Raw genomic sequence first — 18,012 nt, forward strand, 5'->3', positions numbered from 1 at the left:
GGGCATGACATGAAATGCGCATTTCAGATTAAATTGAAGTTGTTACTTTCTTAGTTTTAATAGTGAAGTCTGAGGTATCTTAAAGTATAGCTTTTCCTAGAATGATTTATGCTTTATTTTTCCTTTTGTAATTAACACAACTCATCATGCTTCTCCAAAATTTATTTTGATATTAAAGGCATGCTATCGTTATAGATAACATATCTATGCATTACCCTTTCACTCCGAACCTTGAATTTAATCATATGCAAGTGAATAGCTTTTTTTTTATATTTTGCCATATTGTAGTATCTTTCTATGGTAGATGTTAGTAATTACTTTCTGTTTTTGTTGTTTTCTTTTAAAGTGTTGAAGTTATTCGACTTGGTCATAGTTACTTTATCAACTGGGACCGTAAAATGTACTACTCCAAAAAAGGCACACCTGCTGAGGCTAGGACCACCACGCTTAATGAAGAATTAGGGCAGATAGAGTACATATTCTCTGACAAAACAGGAACACTTACTCAGAACATCATGACATTTAACAAATGTTCGATCTATGGAAGACTGTATGGTAGGTGGAATCTATTATATGTCTATTTATCTGTTAGTTTGTTGTTCCTTGAAACAGTTGTGCCCAGTCAGTGACCAGTCGTTAGTACAGTGTCACCTTAAATTTAGGACTTTCCTGTTCATTAATGCTTCTGATGTTGGAAAAAAAAAGTACAAACGTATGCTATAAGTGTTTAGAGAAAGCCATTCAAGTGTTTTTTATGAACCAAAAGGCTCATACAATGCAAAGCCAACTGCACAACATGACCAACCACACAACAAGTTGTTTACCTGACAAGTACGTACACACACGCCAACCCACAAAACAACCAACTCACTTAAATACTATGCATGCAAGCTAAGTGACAAACTGCACAGCATGCCCACATTCAAAAACAACAAAGTTGTTCAACTTGTACTTGTACGCACCTTCATGATAGTTGGGCAGATTGATCCACTGGTTGGATCTGGCAAACAACCTATTATCATTTAGTTATCTAATTGTTTGCCAGGTGTACACACGCCCAACTTGTCTTCCAACAGACAAGATTGGAAGATAGTTGGTCAGATTGTTGGTATGTGTATATGAGCCTAAACACGTACTTGATAAGATTCTTCTTCATGCCTATATTAGAGCAATATAAGTTCCAATACTTCTAGCTTTAGGTTGCCAGTTGGACCCTGCTAGTATTATTATTATTATTATTTAGTATTTATATAGCGCCGACATATTACGCAGCGCTGTACAATGTATATATATATATATATATCTTGTCACTAACTGTCCCTCAAAGGAGCTCACAATCTAATCCCTACCATTGCCATATGTCTATATTATGTAGTGTAAGTACTGTAGTCTAGGGACAATTTTTAGGGGGAGCCAATTAACTTATCCGTATGTTTTTGGAATGTGGGAGGAAACCGGAGTGCACGGAGGAAACCCACGCAGACACGGAGAGAACATACAAACTCTTTGCAGATAGTGCCCTGGCTGGGATTCGAACCAGGGACCCAGCGCTGCAAGGCGAGAGAGCTAACCACTACGCCACCATGCTGCCCGTATAGAGTCTAGTAATAGCATCCTTTAGGGGCACATTATCATAGGTTTATATTTAATATAGTTTTAAAGCTTTAGACCAAAAGAAAGTATTTCTTAATATGATGTTAGTATGCCCCTCAATACCTTTATTTTGTTTTTTCTTGTGTTATAGGTGAAGTTCGAGATGAACTGGGTCGAAAAGTAGAAATTAATGAGGTAGTTATTCCTTTATTCTATAACTACACAAGGCACCTAGTATTTTTTTTTATTTTGTAAATGTATGTTATTACATAATAATGTATACATAATAATAATAATACATATGGATTTAATAACACAACACAGAAAGCAGTTCTTTAAATTGGACAAAGCTTACCTTTACCCTGTTGCTTTAAGCTGAATGCTCGCCACCCGACAGGTCTAGCGACCTCCCCTTAACGACAAGCATTCAGCAAGTCCTCTCCCTATTCACGACGTTACACAAGGGCACAAGACTATGCAAATGGGAAGTCAAGCGATTACAGTACTTTGCGCTGAGTCGCCGGGGATCTCAACAATCCGATCCACCCTGACGGCCATTATTTGCGCTAAATGATTGCGCGCCTGTACCCACATTGCAGGAGCGCAGAAATGACCACTCTTTGCTTAAAAAATCGCCAGTCATCGTAAAAATTGTCTGGAGAATCGCATGGTGAGTATTGGCCTTTAGGGACTTTGAGAGTGATGGTCTCATCAATAGGTTTTCACCAGTATGGGTTTTCCTCTTAGTAACAGATCAAGGCCAGTCCATCCAAACAAGAGTTGCCGCCTCTTAAGGGGGTAAAAAGCAGTTTGGGGAGTAGTTTATCACAGACTTGGGCCTGTGCATCCTGCGGGTAGCTTGCCATGCAGAATAGTGGGCATGGCCATTATAGGCCAAAGACAGTGGGCCTGCCCTGCAAAACTTTTGATGAAGCCCCCTATCCTGTAATACAAAAAAAAATAATGCCATTGTTACTTTTTAAAACACTTTATGAGATGCAATAAAATATTATTTTTCTACAACATCCACTGCTTAGAAAATAATTATTCAGGCAGCTCCTCTCATAACAATTAGGCAACGTTACCCCAAAACACAGAATTTATCGGCGTGTGCACCAAGCATAACAATAAGCAGGGTGTACCTCAAAAAACATAATTAGAGTGTTGGCTCAGAACAACATAATAAGGGCCTGGGCACACTATCACATAGCTCTGCAATTCAGCAGGCCATGTGTTTTACGCAACAGCTTGGCACCTGCACTGCTCTCTGTTGCAGAGCTGATGCTATTCAACTATGCTGACTATTGCAGCTCTTCTTAGCGCTCGAAATGTATACCGCAGTTTGTTGTTAGAGCATACTGCTGCACAGCACATACACGTGCCCTTTTTCTTATCAATGTTAAGCTAATTAAAGTTTATGGATTTATAGAAGCTTTTGCTATGCATTAATAACTATTGTACTCTGTGCCCTTAACTACAGTATGCACACTAGTGTATGACCTTTAACCCATTAGCAGCTTCAATAGAGTTTTCGAGTTTGATATAAGTGCACTGCTTTTGACCTCAGTTGACAGAACTTGTGCTGTAAATTCTTAGAATGCTTTGATCTCTCTCTACTAGCAGAAAATATAGAAACTGAGAGCAGAAGTCTTCTGTTATTGTATCACACTGCTTCTAGTGACAAGTGGCCATAAATACACCTTACAGCAGTACTAATTAGAAGCAAGGAAATGTATCAAAGAAGAAAAAAATGTGCTAAAATAATTTGGCCCAGAGTACTTGCAAACATCTACAAAAATTGGCTGCTAAAGAGTTAAAGACACTGTAGAATATTGTTGGGATTCCTTATTTAAATAGTGCCTAAGGCTTAGTGCACACCAGAGCGGTTCTGCTGCGGTTTGCGATACGCTTGCGGGTGCGGATCCGCTAGGGTAATGTATTTCAATGGGCTGGTGCACACCAGAGCGGGAGGCGTTTAGCAGAAACGCATACTCCCGGGCTGCTGCAGATTTTGGATTGCGGATGCGTTTCTGCCTCAATGTTAAGTATAGGAAAAACGCAAACCGCTCTGAAAAACGGCACTTCAGAGCGGTTTGCCAGGCGTTTTTTGTTGCAGTAGCTGTTCAGTTACAGCTTTACTGTAACAATACATGAAATCTACTACACCAAAAACGCTTCCCAAAACCGCAAAATGCTAGGTGAAACGCTACAGAAAAATAAGAAAAAGCGTTTCAAAATCTGCTAGCATTTTGCGGATCTGCTAGCGGTTTTTGGTGTGCACCAGGCCTTAGCGTTACCTATCTACCAGTTGCTAATTGTGAACTATGCTATTGATTTGTGCTGTTTGTAATTAGTTACTTACTGTGTTCGAAACAGCAGCTCTCCTTACAATCTGATTGTGCAGTCTTTTACCCACATATTAATACTGTATATTTGTAATAGGTTGTTTAGGTTGGCCCTCACTGAAGATATGTAGTAAGGTTGTAAAAATAAATTGCAGGGATTTTAGTCTGCTTTAACAGAGAAGATAGATACAGGGGTTGTTCAACTATTCATCCTGTAATACGATTAATAAATAAATGTAGAAGAGCAGGTATTAGTGTGAATGCAAACCGTATGAATCACTCGGGATGGAAAAAAAAACAGTTTATTAGTAAAGCAGTTTTGTTTACATAAAGTGTGATTGAAATTGAATGCAACATTCTGGCATTAAAATGCTACTAAGCTAAGCACTAAATCAATAGCAACATTTATAAGTGACTAGTGGTTTCCTGGATTTGTACTCTAATGTTTCCCGGTCATGCTCTGCTTTCAAAATATTCCCATCTTTTATGCACTGTATGTGTGTGACTGTTCATTTTCCAGAAAAAAAGGTATCCTAACTTATCTGTCCTTTTAGTTACAATTAAGGATCAGTACTTTGCAGACGTAGTGCAGATGAGCTGGCAAACCCCTTTAGCTTGTACTTGCAGTAATTAATTACCTCAAAGGATCACCATTCCAAAAAATTTAAACATTTAAAATCCACTTATGCATTTGTATAAAATGTATATGTGTTCCATTGTGAAATACACTATAAATTACTTTTTCCTATGTAGTAGAGATGGCTCGAACCTCAGATTTTCGGTTTGCGAACGCGAACTTCCGCAAAAGTTCGGTTTGCGCAAACTTTCGCAAACCACAATAGACTTCAATGGGGAGGTGAACTTTGAAAACTAGAAACACTTATGCTGGCCAGAAAAGTGATGGAAAAGATGTTTCAAGGGGTCTAACATCTGAGTTCTTGCATGGATGAGTGGGATAGATGCCAAAAGTCCCGGGGAAAAATCTGGATTTGATGCAAAGCAGCGTTTTATGGGCAGAAATCACATTGAATGCTAAATTGCAGGCCTAAAGTGTAATGGTTAAGGACTCTGCCTCTGACGCAGGAGACCAGAGTTCGAATCTCGGCTCTGCCTGTTCAGTAAGCCAGCACCTATTCAGTACGAGACCTTGGGCAAGTCTCCCTAACACTGCTACTGCCTATAGAGCGCGTCCTAGTGGCTACAGCTCTGGCGCCTTGAGTCCGCCAGGAGAAAAGCGCGATATAAATGTTATATGTCTTGTCTTTGTCTAAAGTGCTTTAAAACATCTTGCAGGTGTATACATCAATCAGGGAGTGTAATTAGAGTACTGCTTCACACTGACACACCAAACTCACTATGTAACGCACCGCAAACAGCTGTTTGCATAGTGACGGCCGTGCTGGACTGGTGCGCACCGTGGGGATAGCGGTTTTCAAGCCCATATGGTCGCCGGGCTGTGGTAGCGCAATGATAGAACAACAGTGACTGTCCAGCTGATCAAATTTGGTCTGTCCACAATGAAGCAACGACCTTATTATTATTAATGCCTGCCTAATTTTTCTGGCTGCACTGCAACAACAAAACAAAAGGCATGCACATGTGCCAATTCCCCTTCATGATCATTACCTTGGCACGGTGAAGGGGCTTGCATATCACAATGAAGCAATGACCGACGACGATATGAGTGTCTCGGGGGAAGGGGGGGGGGATTTTTCCCCGGGAGTTTTGGCGTCTATCCCACTCGTCCATGCCCCCCTCCAGGTGTTAGACCCCATCAAACATCTTTTCCATCACTTTTATGGCCAGAACTTTTGTGGAAGTTCGCGAACTGAAAATCGGAGGTTCGGCCCATCTCTACTCCTCATGTGGGATTTTCAGGGTTTTCTTCATTTTTAAAACCACTTACTGAACAGCAGTTACTCAGTCCAACTGCCAATAGTAAGCTCATAGGGAGGCTTGCTGACATGTTTGTATAGATTTTTCCAAGTGAGTGCTTTTGCAAGGAATAAGGGAGATACTATGATTCCTAGATATAGGTTCAGGAAAAAAGGCACAAATTAGCGTGTATGTCCGTGAGAAAACCACTGTGTGGTCACTTTATTTGTGCATAGAAAAATGTAAAGTGCATACTTGGACAAACATCTAATAAAAATATCTGACAGATCTGTCAAATAATTAAAAACAATATGGCTGGCCCACGCTAACAAACCATTCACACGCCATCCGCCACTTTCTGCTAGGATAATTCCCCTGAATATCACCTATTAGCTATGAGCAACAGTATAGAGAACAGATGTCCCAGTTTTCATTCCTCAAGTGATCACTAGAGTCTTGCTGATAACATTAGGCACAGTTCAAGATGAAAAAATGGGAGAAGGCCAACTGCCTTAGTCCAATGCTTTCATTCCTTAAAGTGAACCTCCGGACTAAAAATCTACTCAGCAGAACTGAAAAGGCTTGGTGTTTCTCTAACAGTTTCACAGCATCAGAACTTTGTTTTTCTTACCCAAGCATCATTTGTTGCTGCATTTTTACCTAAGCTCCGCCCCATCAAAGAAATCTGCCGGGCGGTTTTTCCCTGAGCTGTGCAAAGCATGATGGGATTTCCTATGCTGTTATTCACGTTGCCTAGCAACTGGGAGGGGTGATCAGGACACAGGACAGTTGGAACTGTGTCTCAGGCTCCCTGTCACCTCCTTTCAACCAAAAAGATGGCTGCCGTCATGAAATCAAACATTTGCCTGTTTTTATAAAACAGGGTGGGTAAGAGATTATATTACCTATCTATTTTAATTAACATAACTAATGTAACTTAATGACAGTATGTTTGTTTAGGCTGAAGTTCCTCTTTAAGCAATTGCCACTGCAAAAGTCCCAGCGATATCAATACTTGACAAAAGTGTCCAATTCACAACTCAATCGCAGTTGTTGGATCAGTGAACCTCTTGAGTTCAAAGATATGCCAGCATGAAGTGTGTGCAAGAGCAAGCAGGGCAGCACATAAAAGCACCAGAGTATGCAACTAGAAGACAAGCGAAACTGACTGATGGCAGAAGTCTCTCACCCATCCGCTGAACAGACGCTTCCTGTCTGGTCTCCAGATACTGCTAAGTCCGATATCCAGGGCTTTAGCTCAGAGCTGCACTCGGTATGAGCGCCGGGTGGATGGACAGCGGACTTCCGTAGGCAGTTACAGAGTGCACACTATTGCAGGTGGCATGGACGGCGTTGTCATATGGTGCCCGGAAGGAAACGCCTACATATTTCGATTGGTTCAATCCCACACTTCCTCAGGGCGGAAGTGGTTTCCCAGTAATGCTTTGCATTGCCCTACTTATACGCAGCCATCACTCCTCCCATCAAGGGAGTTTTTTCACTTGAACGGCATTGCGTACTGTGGGCGCCATCTAGTGGCAGAAAGACTAATTTTCTCAATAGGAAAAATCAATTTACTTAACAGTTTTAATTCAATACTGTGTTGGCTCAGAGATATCACAAGGGGTCAAATTATAAATAACTTTTAAAAGAAAAATCTACATTGAGGTCCCCTGGCACCCTAGAGCCCAGATTATACATATAGGCTGCTTTCTCGTTGTAGGAGTGTTTTTTCTAAACCACCTCCACGAATATTTGATTTAACAACCTGAATGATACTATGATTCCTCCACGAGGAGATGAACTTGTCCAAAACCTGTCAGATTTTTACTGCATACTGTAAGTGTCAGCAAAAAAGAGTAATTTATAGTGCATCTTACTCGGGGAAAGTGTATGTCTAATAAAAATATATATACACATGCATTTTAGACATTACATTCGCAATAGTTGTCCTTTCATTGTCTTATGCTATTTGTCATTTCCAGCTAGACATTTTACACAGGTTTAGCAGTCTGACATGTTTTCTTTTTTTTCCAGAAAACACCACCAGTGGACTTCACCTTTAATTCTCTTGCTGATTGCAAGTTCCAATTTTATGATCACAGCTTAATTGAGTCCATAAAGCTGGAGGAACCCCATGTACAGGAGTTCTTCAGATTGCTGTCTCTTTGTCACACGGTCATGTCTGAAGAGAAAAATGAAGGTTTGTCATTTATTCCACCCTGTCCAGTTCTTCAATACACATGATTTTTATTTAATCTATCGATTTACTCAAAACCAATGGTTATCACACATTTATGGTTGCCAATAATTACTTATACATTGGGCTATAGATCAGTTAATTTGGTGACCTGGACCAGTGATCATGCAGCCGATATCCTTTCTTGCTGACTTCCATGGAGTGAATAAATAAAGTGAAAAAAGGAGTTCAGGGATTTATGGCATGGTTTCCCCACCTTCTCTGAGCACTGTACCCATATTACCACAGCGACTTCCCCCCACCTAAACCAAAATGAGGTACCCTCCTCACCCCCTCATAGCAATAATCATTTCACAACAGTATAACCAGTTGCTCCAGTCTCCAACTCTCTAGCCAGGTTCCCCTGATTAATACCATAACCCCTTCCCCCTATATAGCCATGCCCTCTTCTTTTATGCAGAGTAGTGCAAGGAAGCGGGTGTTATTACCTGTCCCTGCATGCACTGCAGTCACTATTCTCCAGATTGCCTTGTGACTCTCTTTTCCTTACGACTGCATTTTCTAAAAAGATGAAATGGCAGGTTGCTACAACCTCTCCACTCCTAAGTTGGTAGCAGGACACACCAGCAAGCCATATGTATCATAGAAGAGAAGAATCCCCTGCATCGGCCGTGGATTGAAAGTCCAATTTTTATTAAGCAATGTAGACAAACAGCATAAAACAGCTCATGCGTATCGGAGCTAACTCATGGCTCCTTAATTATAGCTTAATTAAGGAGTCATGAGTTATCTCCGATACGCGTGAGCTGTTTTATGCTGTTTGTCTACATTGCTTAATAAAAATTGGACTTTCAATCCACGGCCGGTGCAGCGGGATTCTTCTCTTCTACGATGCATTTTCTACAGTTGTAACTCGTGTGGCATCAGAGGAGCACTGAGAGACCGTTGAAATGGAGAAGACAAGAGTGTAGGAGATGAGGCAGGTGGGAGCATAGGGATTGCAGAGTGCACTAAAACAATAACACTATATTCTCTCCTGCACTTCTCTGCATGGCCATCATTGAAGATGTGCAGAAAAGACCCTACATTGGAGGGAAAGTGGGTAAGGAATTTTTGCCCTCCTTTCCTGCCCCTGGGCCCTTCTGTAGCTTAAGGGCTGCATCCGTAGTCACACAAGTTCAGGTTCCTTAAGTAAACAAGGAATTTGTACAAATTACAGCTAGTTTATTTATGCCAGGCAGATTGCAAATATCTGTAAGCTGAAGCAAAATCTCAGCCCTCACTCTTGCTCAATCCTCACATAATCAACAGAGAAAAAAATTACTTGTAATTAATGCCAGAGCGATGATCTCTGTAAGGCTCAGCCAGCTGGGCAGTTAAGTTTAATTTTCCAATCATTTCACAGTCACATTTTAAATTACAATATAATCAAATCGTTATGCGGACTTTTTTTGTCAAAATTATTAAGGTGTGCTGATCCTAGAGCAGCGCTACTCAATATTACTACAGCATGTACTCCTTTATGAATGATGATGATTGCTGAATACCTTCTTTTGTTGGTAATATCTCAACTGATCCTACTCCATAATTGTCCATAAATGCTTTACAAACTTTCCTTTATGCTTTTAATTCAATAAAAATGCTTATTCCGGCCCATCCAGCCTACCTATCCAGCTCTCTATGGTGCTGGATGATGATGGATGAGTGGGCGGATGGGTCAGTCTAAACTCCAGGATGGTAAGAAGGGGGAAGAGGTGACCGGGGCCAGCACTGTTGCAGTGCAGTTCAGCAGGTGAAACCTGTGAATGCTAGCTTGTGGGCTCACCGGCTGATCCGGCAAATTGCATGCATGCAAGCAATTCAACGCATCAGGTTTCTAGTTCATCCATCTGGACTAGTTTATATTTCAAGGTTTTTTTATTCATATTTTTCAAGTTTTTATAGCAAATACAGTAGATCAGTGAATTCAGATAATTGAACTTATTAGCAACAGTCATCTTAAAGTTAACCAGAGAGAATAAGGCTCGGTTCACATTGAGCCTAAAATAGCTTACGTTCCGCTCCGATGAACGGAACGCAGCAGCCGAAGCAATGCTTTCCCGATGAAAGTTCACATTGCTACGTTCCGCCCCCTCTCCCGTTTCCGACCTGCACGATCCTTCTGTTCCTCTCCACTTCACGGATCAGAACACAGCGCAGGAATGGATGTGGGCTCAATGTGAACCGAGCCGTAAAAGTTGTATACATAACTGGGGCTTCTTCCAGCCCCATATGCATGGATCGCTTCCATGCCGCTGCCCTCAGTCTTTTCCCGAAATACAGTATATATGTTAAATACAGTATATATGATTTCTTGAATAATCCCTATATGGCTGAAATATGCAGTCCTGGTATACACAAATGTCTTAACCCTTCATCCTTTTAAAAGACATTTCAGTTAGATATTTCTCAATTACTCTGTAGCCTATACAAAAAATATTTTAACTTAGGATCATATTTTCAAGCAAGATTTATTTTTGTTGCTAGCTTGAGGTTCTGCTTCAAGCAAAAATACCCTAATTTTCAAGTCATTGAGATTCCGTTTAACAAAAAAATTGTTAATGCTTGATGTTTTTTTTTTTTTTTTTCATTTTATAACATTATATGTCATTTTATAACATTATAAAAAGATCACTTTCTGTTAGCTGAATGGGTTAACCAGTACACAGAATTCCACTTGACTGTTGATTATGTGTTGCACATTACTGAAGGCTTATTTAAAGAAGTGCCACAGTATTTATAATTTTGCTACTTGTGGGTTTTAGGTCAGACAAATGTTTGCAGTTCAGACATTTTCAGCATTGCTATGACTCAGACCTGATACCAGGATGATTGCTCATAGTGTGTATGTTTACAGATGGGTCCCACACATCTTCACTCTGACCTTTCATACTGGAATTTATAAGACCAAGAACTATTTTTTCCAGTGTTTATAGACCGTCTACCATTTCATTCTCTGTTTCTTGAACTCATGTTAATACATGAGTTTGACATATATAATTATGCGAGGTTGTAATGCTATAATACTTTTTTGGGGACACTTTGATACGGCCAACTCAATTGCCATGTTTTTTTATGTGTATTATACAGAGAGAGCATGATATAATTCTTATGTACTACAAAATCAATGTGTTTTATAAACTTTTGTAAAAATAAAATGAAGTTGATTTTGTAAAGTTTTCTTATCTATATTGCGACACCAAAACTAAGAAGGACTTTATATTGTAGGCCTACAATGCCCACTGTTGCTGTTTAACAAAATACATGCATCAATCGATCGGTCGATAGATATTTTTTCCTTCTTAACCACTTGAGGACCGCGTTCTTAAACCCCCCTTAGTGACCAGGCCATTTTTTACTAATAGGGCCACTGCAGCTTTAAGGCCTCCCTGCATCAGCACAAAAGTGATCCCTGCCTGTTTATACTGTATGTTTATACTGTATATATATATATTTGTAATAAATATTGCAATTTTTTAATGATTTTGCCCTAACCCCTGCCCTCCCTCCCCCCGCAGCCAATGACAGCGATCAGCTGTCATAGGCCTTTCGCCATCTAACAGTGTCCTAGCGGCGATTGCCGCTGGGAGGCTGATGACGGGGTAGAGCTCTGTCATTCCAGCGGGGGATGTGCACGCATCGGCGCGTGCGATCCCCTGCAACCTCCGCCCCTAGCACTTCAAGCCAATTGGCCTGGAGGGGTCCTGGGGCTGCCGCCACTTTCACACCACGCGTGGAGCGGTCGGCAAGCAGTTACAAGTCTTTGCATACAAATTTTACATTGCCATGTCTTTATTGTAGATCTTAATCAACCAAAACCATTGATTAAAAAACAGCAGTGTTTGTAAACTGATTTGGGTATTCCAGGCTATGTTTATGATGCTTTTTGTTTCTATTTGTTTTAATTAACTACAACAAATGTGTCTTTTGTTTTCGTTTCCTTGGAATTAATGACACAGGGGAACTCAATTACCAAGTGCAATCGCCAGATGAAGGAGCGCTGGTTACTGCTGCCAGAAATTTTGGATTCATATTCAAGTCCCGAACGCCCGAGACCATCACTGTGCAAGAAATGGGGAAAATTGTAACATACCAGCTTTTAGCAATATTAGATTTCAACAATGTCAGGAAAAGAATGTCCGTTATAGGTGAGGCATTTTGAATTATCATGTCTAATTTTTTTTTTGAAATTATGTTTGGTAGTTTTTACTTTATACCTATGGAATATTATTTCTGACTATTTTATATTTACCACTTGGAACCAGCAAACAGGGCTCCAGAGAATCTTGAGTGGTGGAAGGTGAGTGCCAATATGTGGCTTGTTGTGAAATTACATAACAGCACCTAGAGGAATATGTTAATCCCTTGCCATATGCTGCCTGCACACAGCAATTTTAACACTTCTTTGTGCATCAGGCCCAAGGAGAGCTAACTAAAGCTACATACTCACCTGGCATTGATCTGCAGGATCCCTGTCGCCCAAGGAGTCGGGTACTGATCCCTGCAGGTGACAGAGCAGAAATGACGCTGTACACACATCTCTGGCTGACGATGTGTATGTTGCTATGCGGGGGGAGGGGCAAAGAGACAACGAGTGGCATGAGACAGAGTGGTTTCCGGCAGGAGGGTTAACAGTGACAACCAATGGCGTAGCAGTAGGGGATGCGGAGGTAGTGACCGCACCGGAGGCCTCTGGACCAGGGGACCTACTAGGGGCCCTACTTCATCTTATTAACTTTTAATTGGTGTTGTGCTGGTAATAAACACCTCTATATGTGCATTGAATAGTGGTAATCCTTAACAAACTGTTTCTTTACTCTGATTACACCTCTCTGACACTGCAGCAGTCCATGGTAGGTTTTGGGGCTCCATATCCATAGAGTGCTTGGGCCCCATGTAAAACTCGCACTGGGTCCCCAAGTTTCTTAGCTATGCCACTGGTGGCAACAATGATGGTGCTAGTGCATTGGGCATCACTAAAGATCAGACTTGCCTAATCTTTGTTGATCGTCTGGCTGCCGTACCCATGCTGATCTGACAGCCCGATTTGTGGCCGTAGTTATCGTCCCTCATGGCCAAGTTCAGACCAGCATGTTTAGGGCCTTTAGACTTATGAGACTGATAATGATAGAGAACTGATGAGGGGAGACAGATAAGAAGGAATAACCCATGAGACAAGTAAATAAGGAGCATTAATTAATGAGATCAGACGGGCTTTCTGATCCACCTGACTGGATTTTGGTCACCGATTTCTGTTGTATTTCTGCACAGTAGGCCGTTCTTTGTTCGCCTCCCTGCACCTTAGCTGAGGACTTGCATATTCAGCTGGGTGTTCTGATTCAGTGCCTAGGACATGAGATGGTTTGCTGAAAACAGATTGATATTGTTTGAGTTTATGTGCATGTAATACATTATTCGATTCTGCACTGGGATGGTTAGCTTCTGGTGCAAGTTTGTAGTCTGTCAAAGCAAGCAGATAGATGACGATTGAACACTGGCTGTAGCTATATCTCATCCTGCTTTGTTACTTGATCCTGATACTCTTTCTCTCCTGAAAGTTTATGATGTCCAAGCACTAGAGTATATGTGATGCCAATGGCCGTTCACACAGTGATTTAGGACTTGCATCATGTGTGTTCACATTTGACTGCATTTTTATTAGACTATTACTAGATTATCTTAAGATAAAACCTTTTCACTCTAAGAAAGAAAGAAAGAACCGCTGATGCCCATCTTCTCCTTGACATTATACAGTTAATACTTGCTGTCTTGCAAGTATTTACTTGCTGTCTTATAGCTTCTGGGTGTGCATAACAATATAAAGTACACCAAGACGTAGTACCATACATATTTATACTGAACTCATGTGTTTGTATTTTATTGCATTATGCACACTAAGGGGATTTAGAACGTGTCTATTATCAACATGTGGTCAAGCAAGCAACAGAGCTGATGTGGAGTTCAGTCAATGAAAGGCTTAGTTCACATTTACAGCTGACACTGGTGGATTCACCACCTGTCATCTGCTCCTGTATGTGAGCAGGCATTTGAAGGCAACTGGAGGTGTGATCATGCAATGCTACATGGTTACCATGCTGATGATCATTGCCCAGCAACCGCCAATCGCAAATACAATTATGAATGACCCCATTTGCCTGCATATACTGTACAGAGTCAAAGCTGTGTTGGCAACCTTACGTAAATTTACGGACATACCGTAAATTTACATACAAAATAACCTGCCCGTGAATTCCGTAAGGAATTCAGCAGCGTCCGTAAAAGGCCAGCTGACCAAGGCCACGCTGTGAGCTGAAGCCGCAATTTACGTCAAAGAAGGTGAATTTGGGCGACTGGAGGTGCTACTGCAAAGCCGCGATTTTTGGCAAAGGAGGTAAATTTGGGTGGCCGGAGGTGCCGCCGCAAATCGTAGCTTTTATAATGGGTGCCTATGGCGGCACCCTTTTTTCTCCCAGGGCGTCTGTGCCCTCTTTTCCTGTTTTGCCGAAAATTTGTTTACTTAAAGTTTTGTTTTGGGAGTAGAATCCCACTTTAAGAATGGATATAGTAGAGTCCGTGTCAAAATATGCGTGTTAATAAGATCACAATGTAAAGTTAATGCAAAGCAGTCCACTCTAGTAGTATACTGTAAGATGAGACCTGTTGACAGGGCTATTTAAAATGAGTGGAAAATTGTGTGGAACGCCTCTGCTTAAGCTAGTGCAGAAGTCTCACCATCTGATAGAATTTACCTTTAAATTGCTGTGATTTCTTTGGAAATTTTACTATGATTTCCATAGACAGGAACTAGACACTCTGTTCTAATAGATAAAAATTCCAGGCTGATCAAAATCAGATCTTCCCTCAAATAAAATGGTTATATTTAGAAAATGTGTATTCTCTTACAATTTTTCTCTCCACATTTTTGGTTTGTTCCTCCTAGCACTGTCTATGTCTTTTTTGGATAGTTCCCATGTTCTTTCCCTCTTGTTCTTCCCTTCCGCACCCCTTGAACTTTTGAAAGAATTTGTCTTTTTGTTTTTTATTTCTCTGATATTTTTTCTGCTTGTGTTATATGGATATTTTCTATTATTTATAGACTAATGCAGACCTTGCTTTTGGCAAAAAAAAACATTATTGTTAATGTACTATTTCAGCTTAATATAACCACACGTAGCACAGCTGTCTAGGCTGGATTTTCCTAGCAGTTTTCCTGATGGTGTGCCTTTAGGCACAGCCATGTTTTGTTTTTGTTTTTTGTAGCCTTAACTCTTTCCTGCTGTTTGCAGTCTGAAATATAGGAATGACTTGTCTTCTAAAACAAACTTTCCCTTTGATTGTGGTGATTGCTCAGCAATGGCAGGTTGGAGAGGATAAATCATGATTTGAGACCACACTGGGTAGTTTCCAGTTATTCTCTGAGTACCAAAACTATGAAGAAATAGGCTCAAGCATGATATTGTGCAAATATACAGAGCAAGATAGGTTAATTCGTGTTCCTGTAGCACAGTGTTTGTGTGTCACAGGAAAGTTAATTTTCTGAGTAGTAATGGAAATGGGGTTAAGCTACTTACACACTATATTTGTGTTATCAGAAGTATTAATTTGTGAATACAGGAGGTGCCCTTGATATCGGGGTTATTCCACCTCAATGGAAGGTATCGGAAAAACGCAAAATGCTCAGAAAATCGCTTTGTGCAGCAATTGCGTTTGTGTTTTTAAGAATAAATACATTGTATTTATTATTTTCTGGGTCAAAGAGTTCACTTCCTGACTTGCGTCAGGGAGTGAATTAAAAAACCGCTCGGGAAAAGTGTGTATAAATGCGTTGTGCACAAATACGAATCGCCCACCCAAGCCCCGGGAGGAGCAACCCCCCCAAAAATGGCCAACGCGAACGACCACGCGAGCGAAATGCAATGTGAACATGGCCTAACTGCTATTGTAGTCCCCCCTGTATGTTGCAGTGGAAACCTGTTGCTTATTCTTTCTCCCAACCTCCATAGTACAGAAGGGCCAAGCAGAACATCTGTACCCTCCTCAGGGATAAACTGTTAACTGACACAATCATAGAAGATCATATAGATCAGAATTTCCTCAGGTTGGTACACAACTTTAGTCTGCAATGAGAGAGACAGCTTTCTCATTTCATGCCTTCCTGTCTTGTGGGCTTTTACACACAGGCTTTGATATAGATCTTAGCAAGGAAATGAGCAGCGCTACTTAAAAACAGACTAGAGCCTACCTGCAAAAGAGTGCAAGCCCCATTTGTGGGGTCGAATACACACCGAGCATACACATGACCTGTCTACCACTAGAGGAGGATGTTGGTTTCCATTAACAGCTTGCATGCAACCTATTAAGTACTCGTCCCTCCCACTGCGAAGAAGTCAATCCTCCATGGGAGGACTGACTTCTTCGCAGTGGGAGGGACGAGTACTTAATAGGTTGCATGCAAGCTGTTAATGGAAACCAACATCCTCCTCTAGTGGTAGACAGGTCATGTGTATGCTCGGTGTGTATTCGACCCCACAAGTGGGGCTTGCACTCTTTTGCAGGTAGGCACTAGTCTGTTTTTAAGTAGCGCTGCTCATTTCCTTGCTATGTACTAATGTAATTCGTTTTTTGTCAGCTGCTCCCACTTAACAGCCATGCTTTTGGTGTATATACAGAGCTTCTGTTTACCCTCCCATGGAGGATTGACTTCTTTGCAGTGGGAGGGACGAGTACTTAATAGGTTGCATGCAAGCTGTTAATGGAAACCAACATCCTCCTCTAGTGGTAGACTGGTCATGTGTATGCTCGGTGTGTATTCGACCCTACAAGTAGGCCTTGCACTCTTTTGCAGGTAGGCACTGGTCTGTTTTTAAGTAGCGCTGTTCATTTCCTTGCTATGTACTAATGTAATTCGTTTTTGGTCAGCTGCTCCCACTTAACAGCCATGCATTTGGTGTATATGCAGAGCTTCTGTTTGGGTTCAAGGTGCGTTTGTAGTTCCTGGGGGGGCTCAGCGCATCTCTGATGGAGGCCATTCGGAGGCGGCCTGGTGTTGCGCTGATCCCCCTTTTTGCGCAATTTTCAATTTTGATATAGATCTTACCTGGAGAGACTAATGCTAAAACTATGCTTGGAAGAACAAAGAGAAATCGAGAGCCCGATATGGTGTAGTATTGTTAAGTTGGTTGTGGTTAAAAGCAAAATATTTAGATATACTCACAAACATGAGTTACCCATAGGCAACCACTTCAAGTGCAGGTGGGGAGTATTAGAACCTGACCCCACTCAGGTTTTTAAGATGTCGCTCTCTGTAGATAGGAAATGGGGTAGCACCCCTCCACCGAGGGTGGACTCAAGATTTCAGCAAGGCTTGGTGTACAGAGGCGCCAGAGTAGAATAAAAACGTTTACAAACCGTCTAAAAGAGGGGGATGTTCAGGTGGACTTACCTCCCTCAAAAATATAAAACTCAATTGAGTCACAATATATCAATACAAAAATATTTTATTGAACTCCACTTAGTGCAACGCGTTTCGCAGGTGTGGTCCTGCTTCATCAGGCAAACAGGAGTATAACTATAAAACAAACAGAAATATATACAAACATACTGACCCATAGAAATAGCTTAAAATAAAGGCGCAGTTTAAAAACATAAGAAGACATGATAAAATTGTAACATTTTTGGTCGCAGTGTAGTAAAAACTCGCTCTGTCTAAAAATTGCATCTAATTGATCATAAAATATGCAAAAGAATCCAAAGTGTACACAAAAGTTAATAAATATCCATAGTTGTCAATTGATATGTTAAAGTTCATCAGCTTACAGATTAAAGGATAGTCAGTTTAGTAAGTATAACATATAGTACTATTTTATGGCCCTAGAGCTTACTTGCAAGAAGAATTACTAACAGTCTAAACTGATATAATAAAATTCAGCACCTCAGCAAGAGTGACTTACCTCAATGGGT

The 18,012-nt window shown here is 40.9% G+C and overlaps 1 protein-coding gene across 4 annotated transcripts in view; it reads left to right on the plus strand.

The window, feature by feature from the left end:
- The window catches only part of ATP8B4 (ATPase phospholipid transporting 8B4 (putative)), a 352,146-nt gene that overhangs the window by 280,477 nt on the left and 53,657 nt on the right, over positions 1-18,012 (plus strand). For all 4 annotated transcript variants that reach the window (XM_068275401.1, XM_068275402.1, XM_068275404.1 and 1 more), the window contains exons 14-17: positions 347-555; positions 1,745-1,788; positions 7,851-8,016; positions 12,012-12,200. In XM_068275401.1, coding sequence (XP_068131502.1) covers positions 347-555; positions 1,745-1,788; positions 7,851-8,016; positions 12,012-12,200 — 608 coding nt within the window. The remainder of the gene's footprint in view (positions 1-346; positions 556-1,744; positions 1,789-7,850; positions 8,017-12,011; positions 12,201-18,012) is intronic.

Source organism: Hyperolius riggenbachi, chromosome 3, assembly GCF_040937935.1.
Source record: "Hyperolius riggenbachi isolate aHypRig1 chromosome 3, aHypRig1.pri, whole genome shotgun sequence".
Lineage (NCBI taxonomy): Eukaryota > Metazoa > Chordata > Amphibia > Anura > Hyperoliidae > Hyperolius > Hyperolius riggenbachi.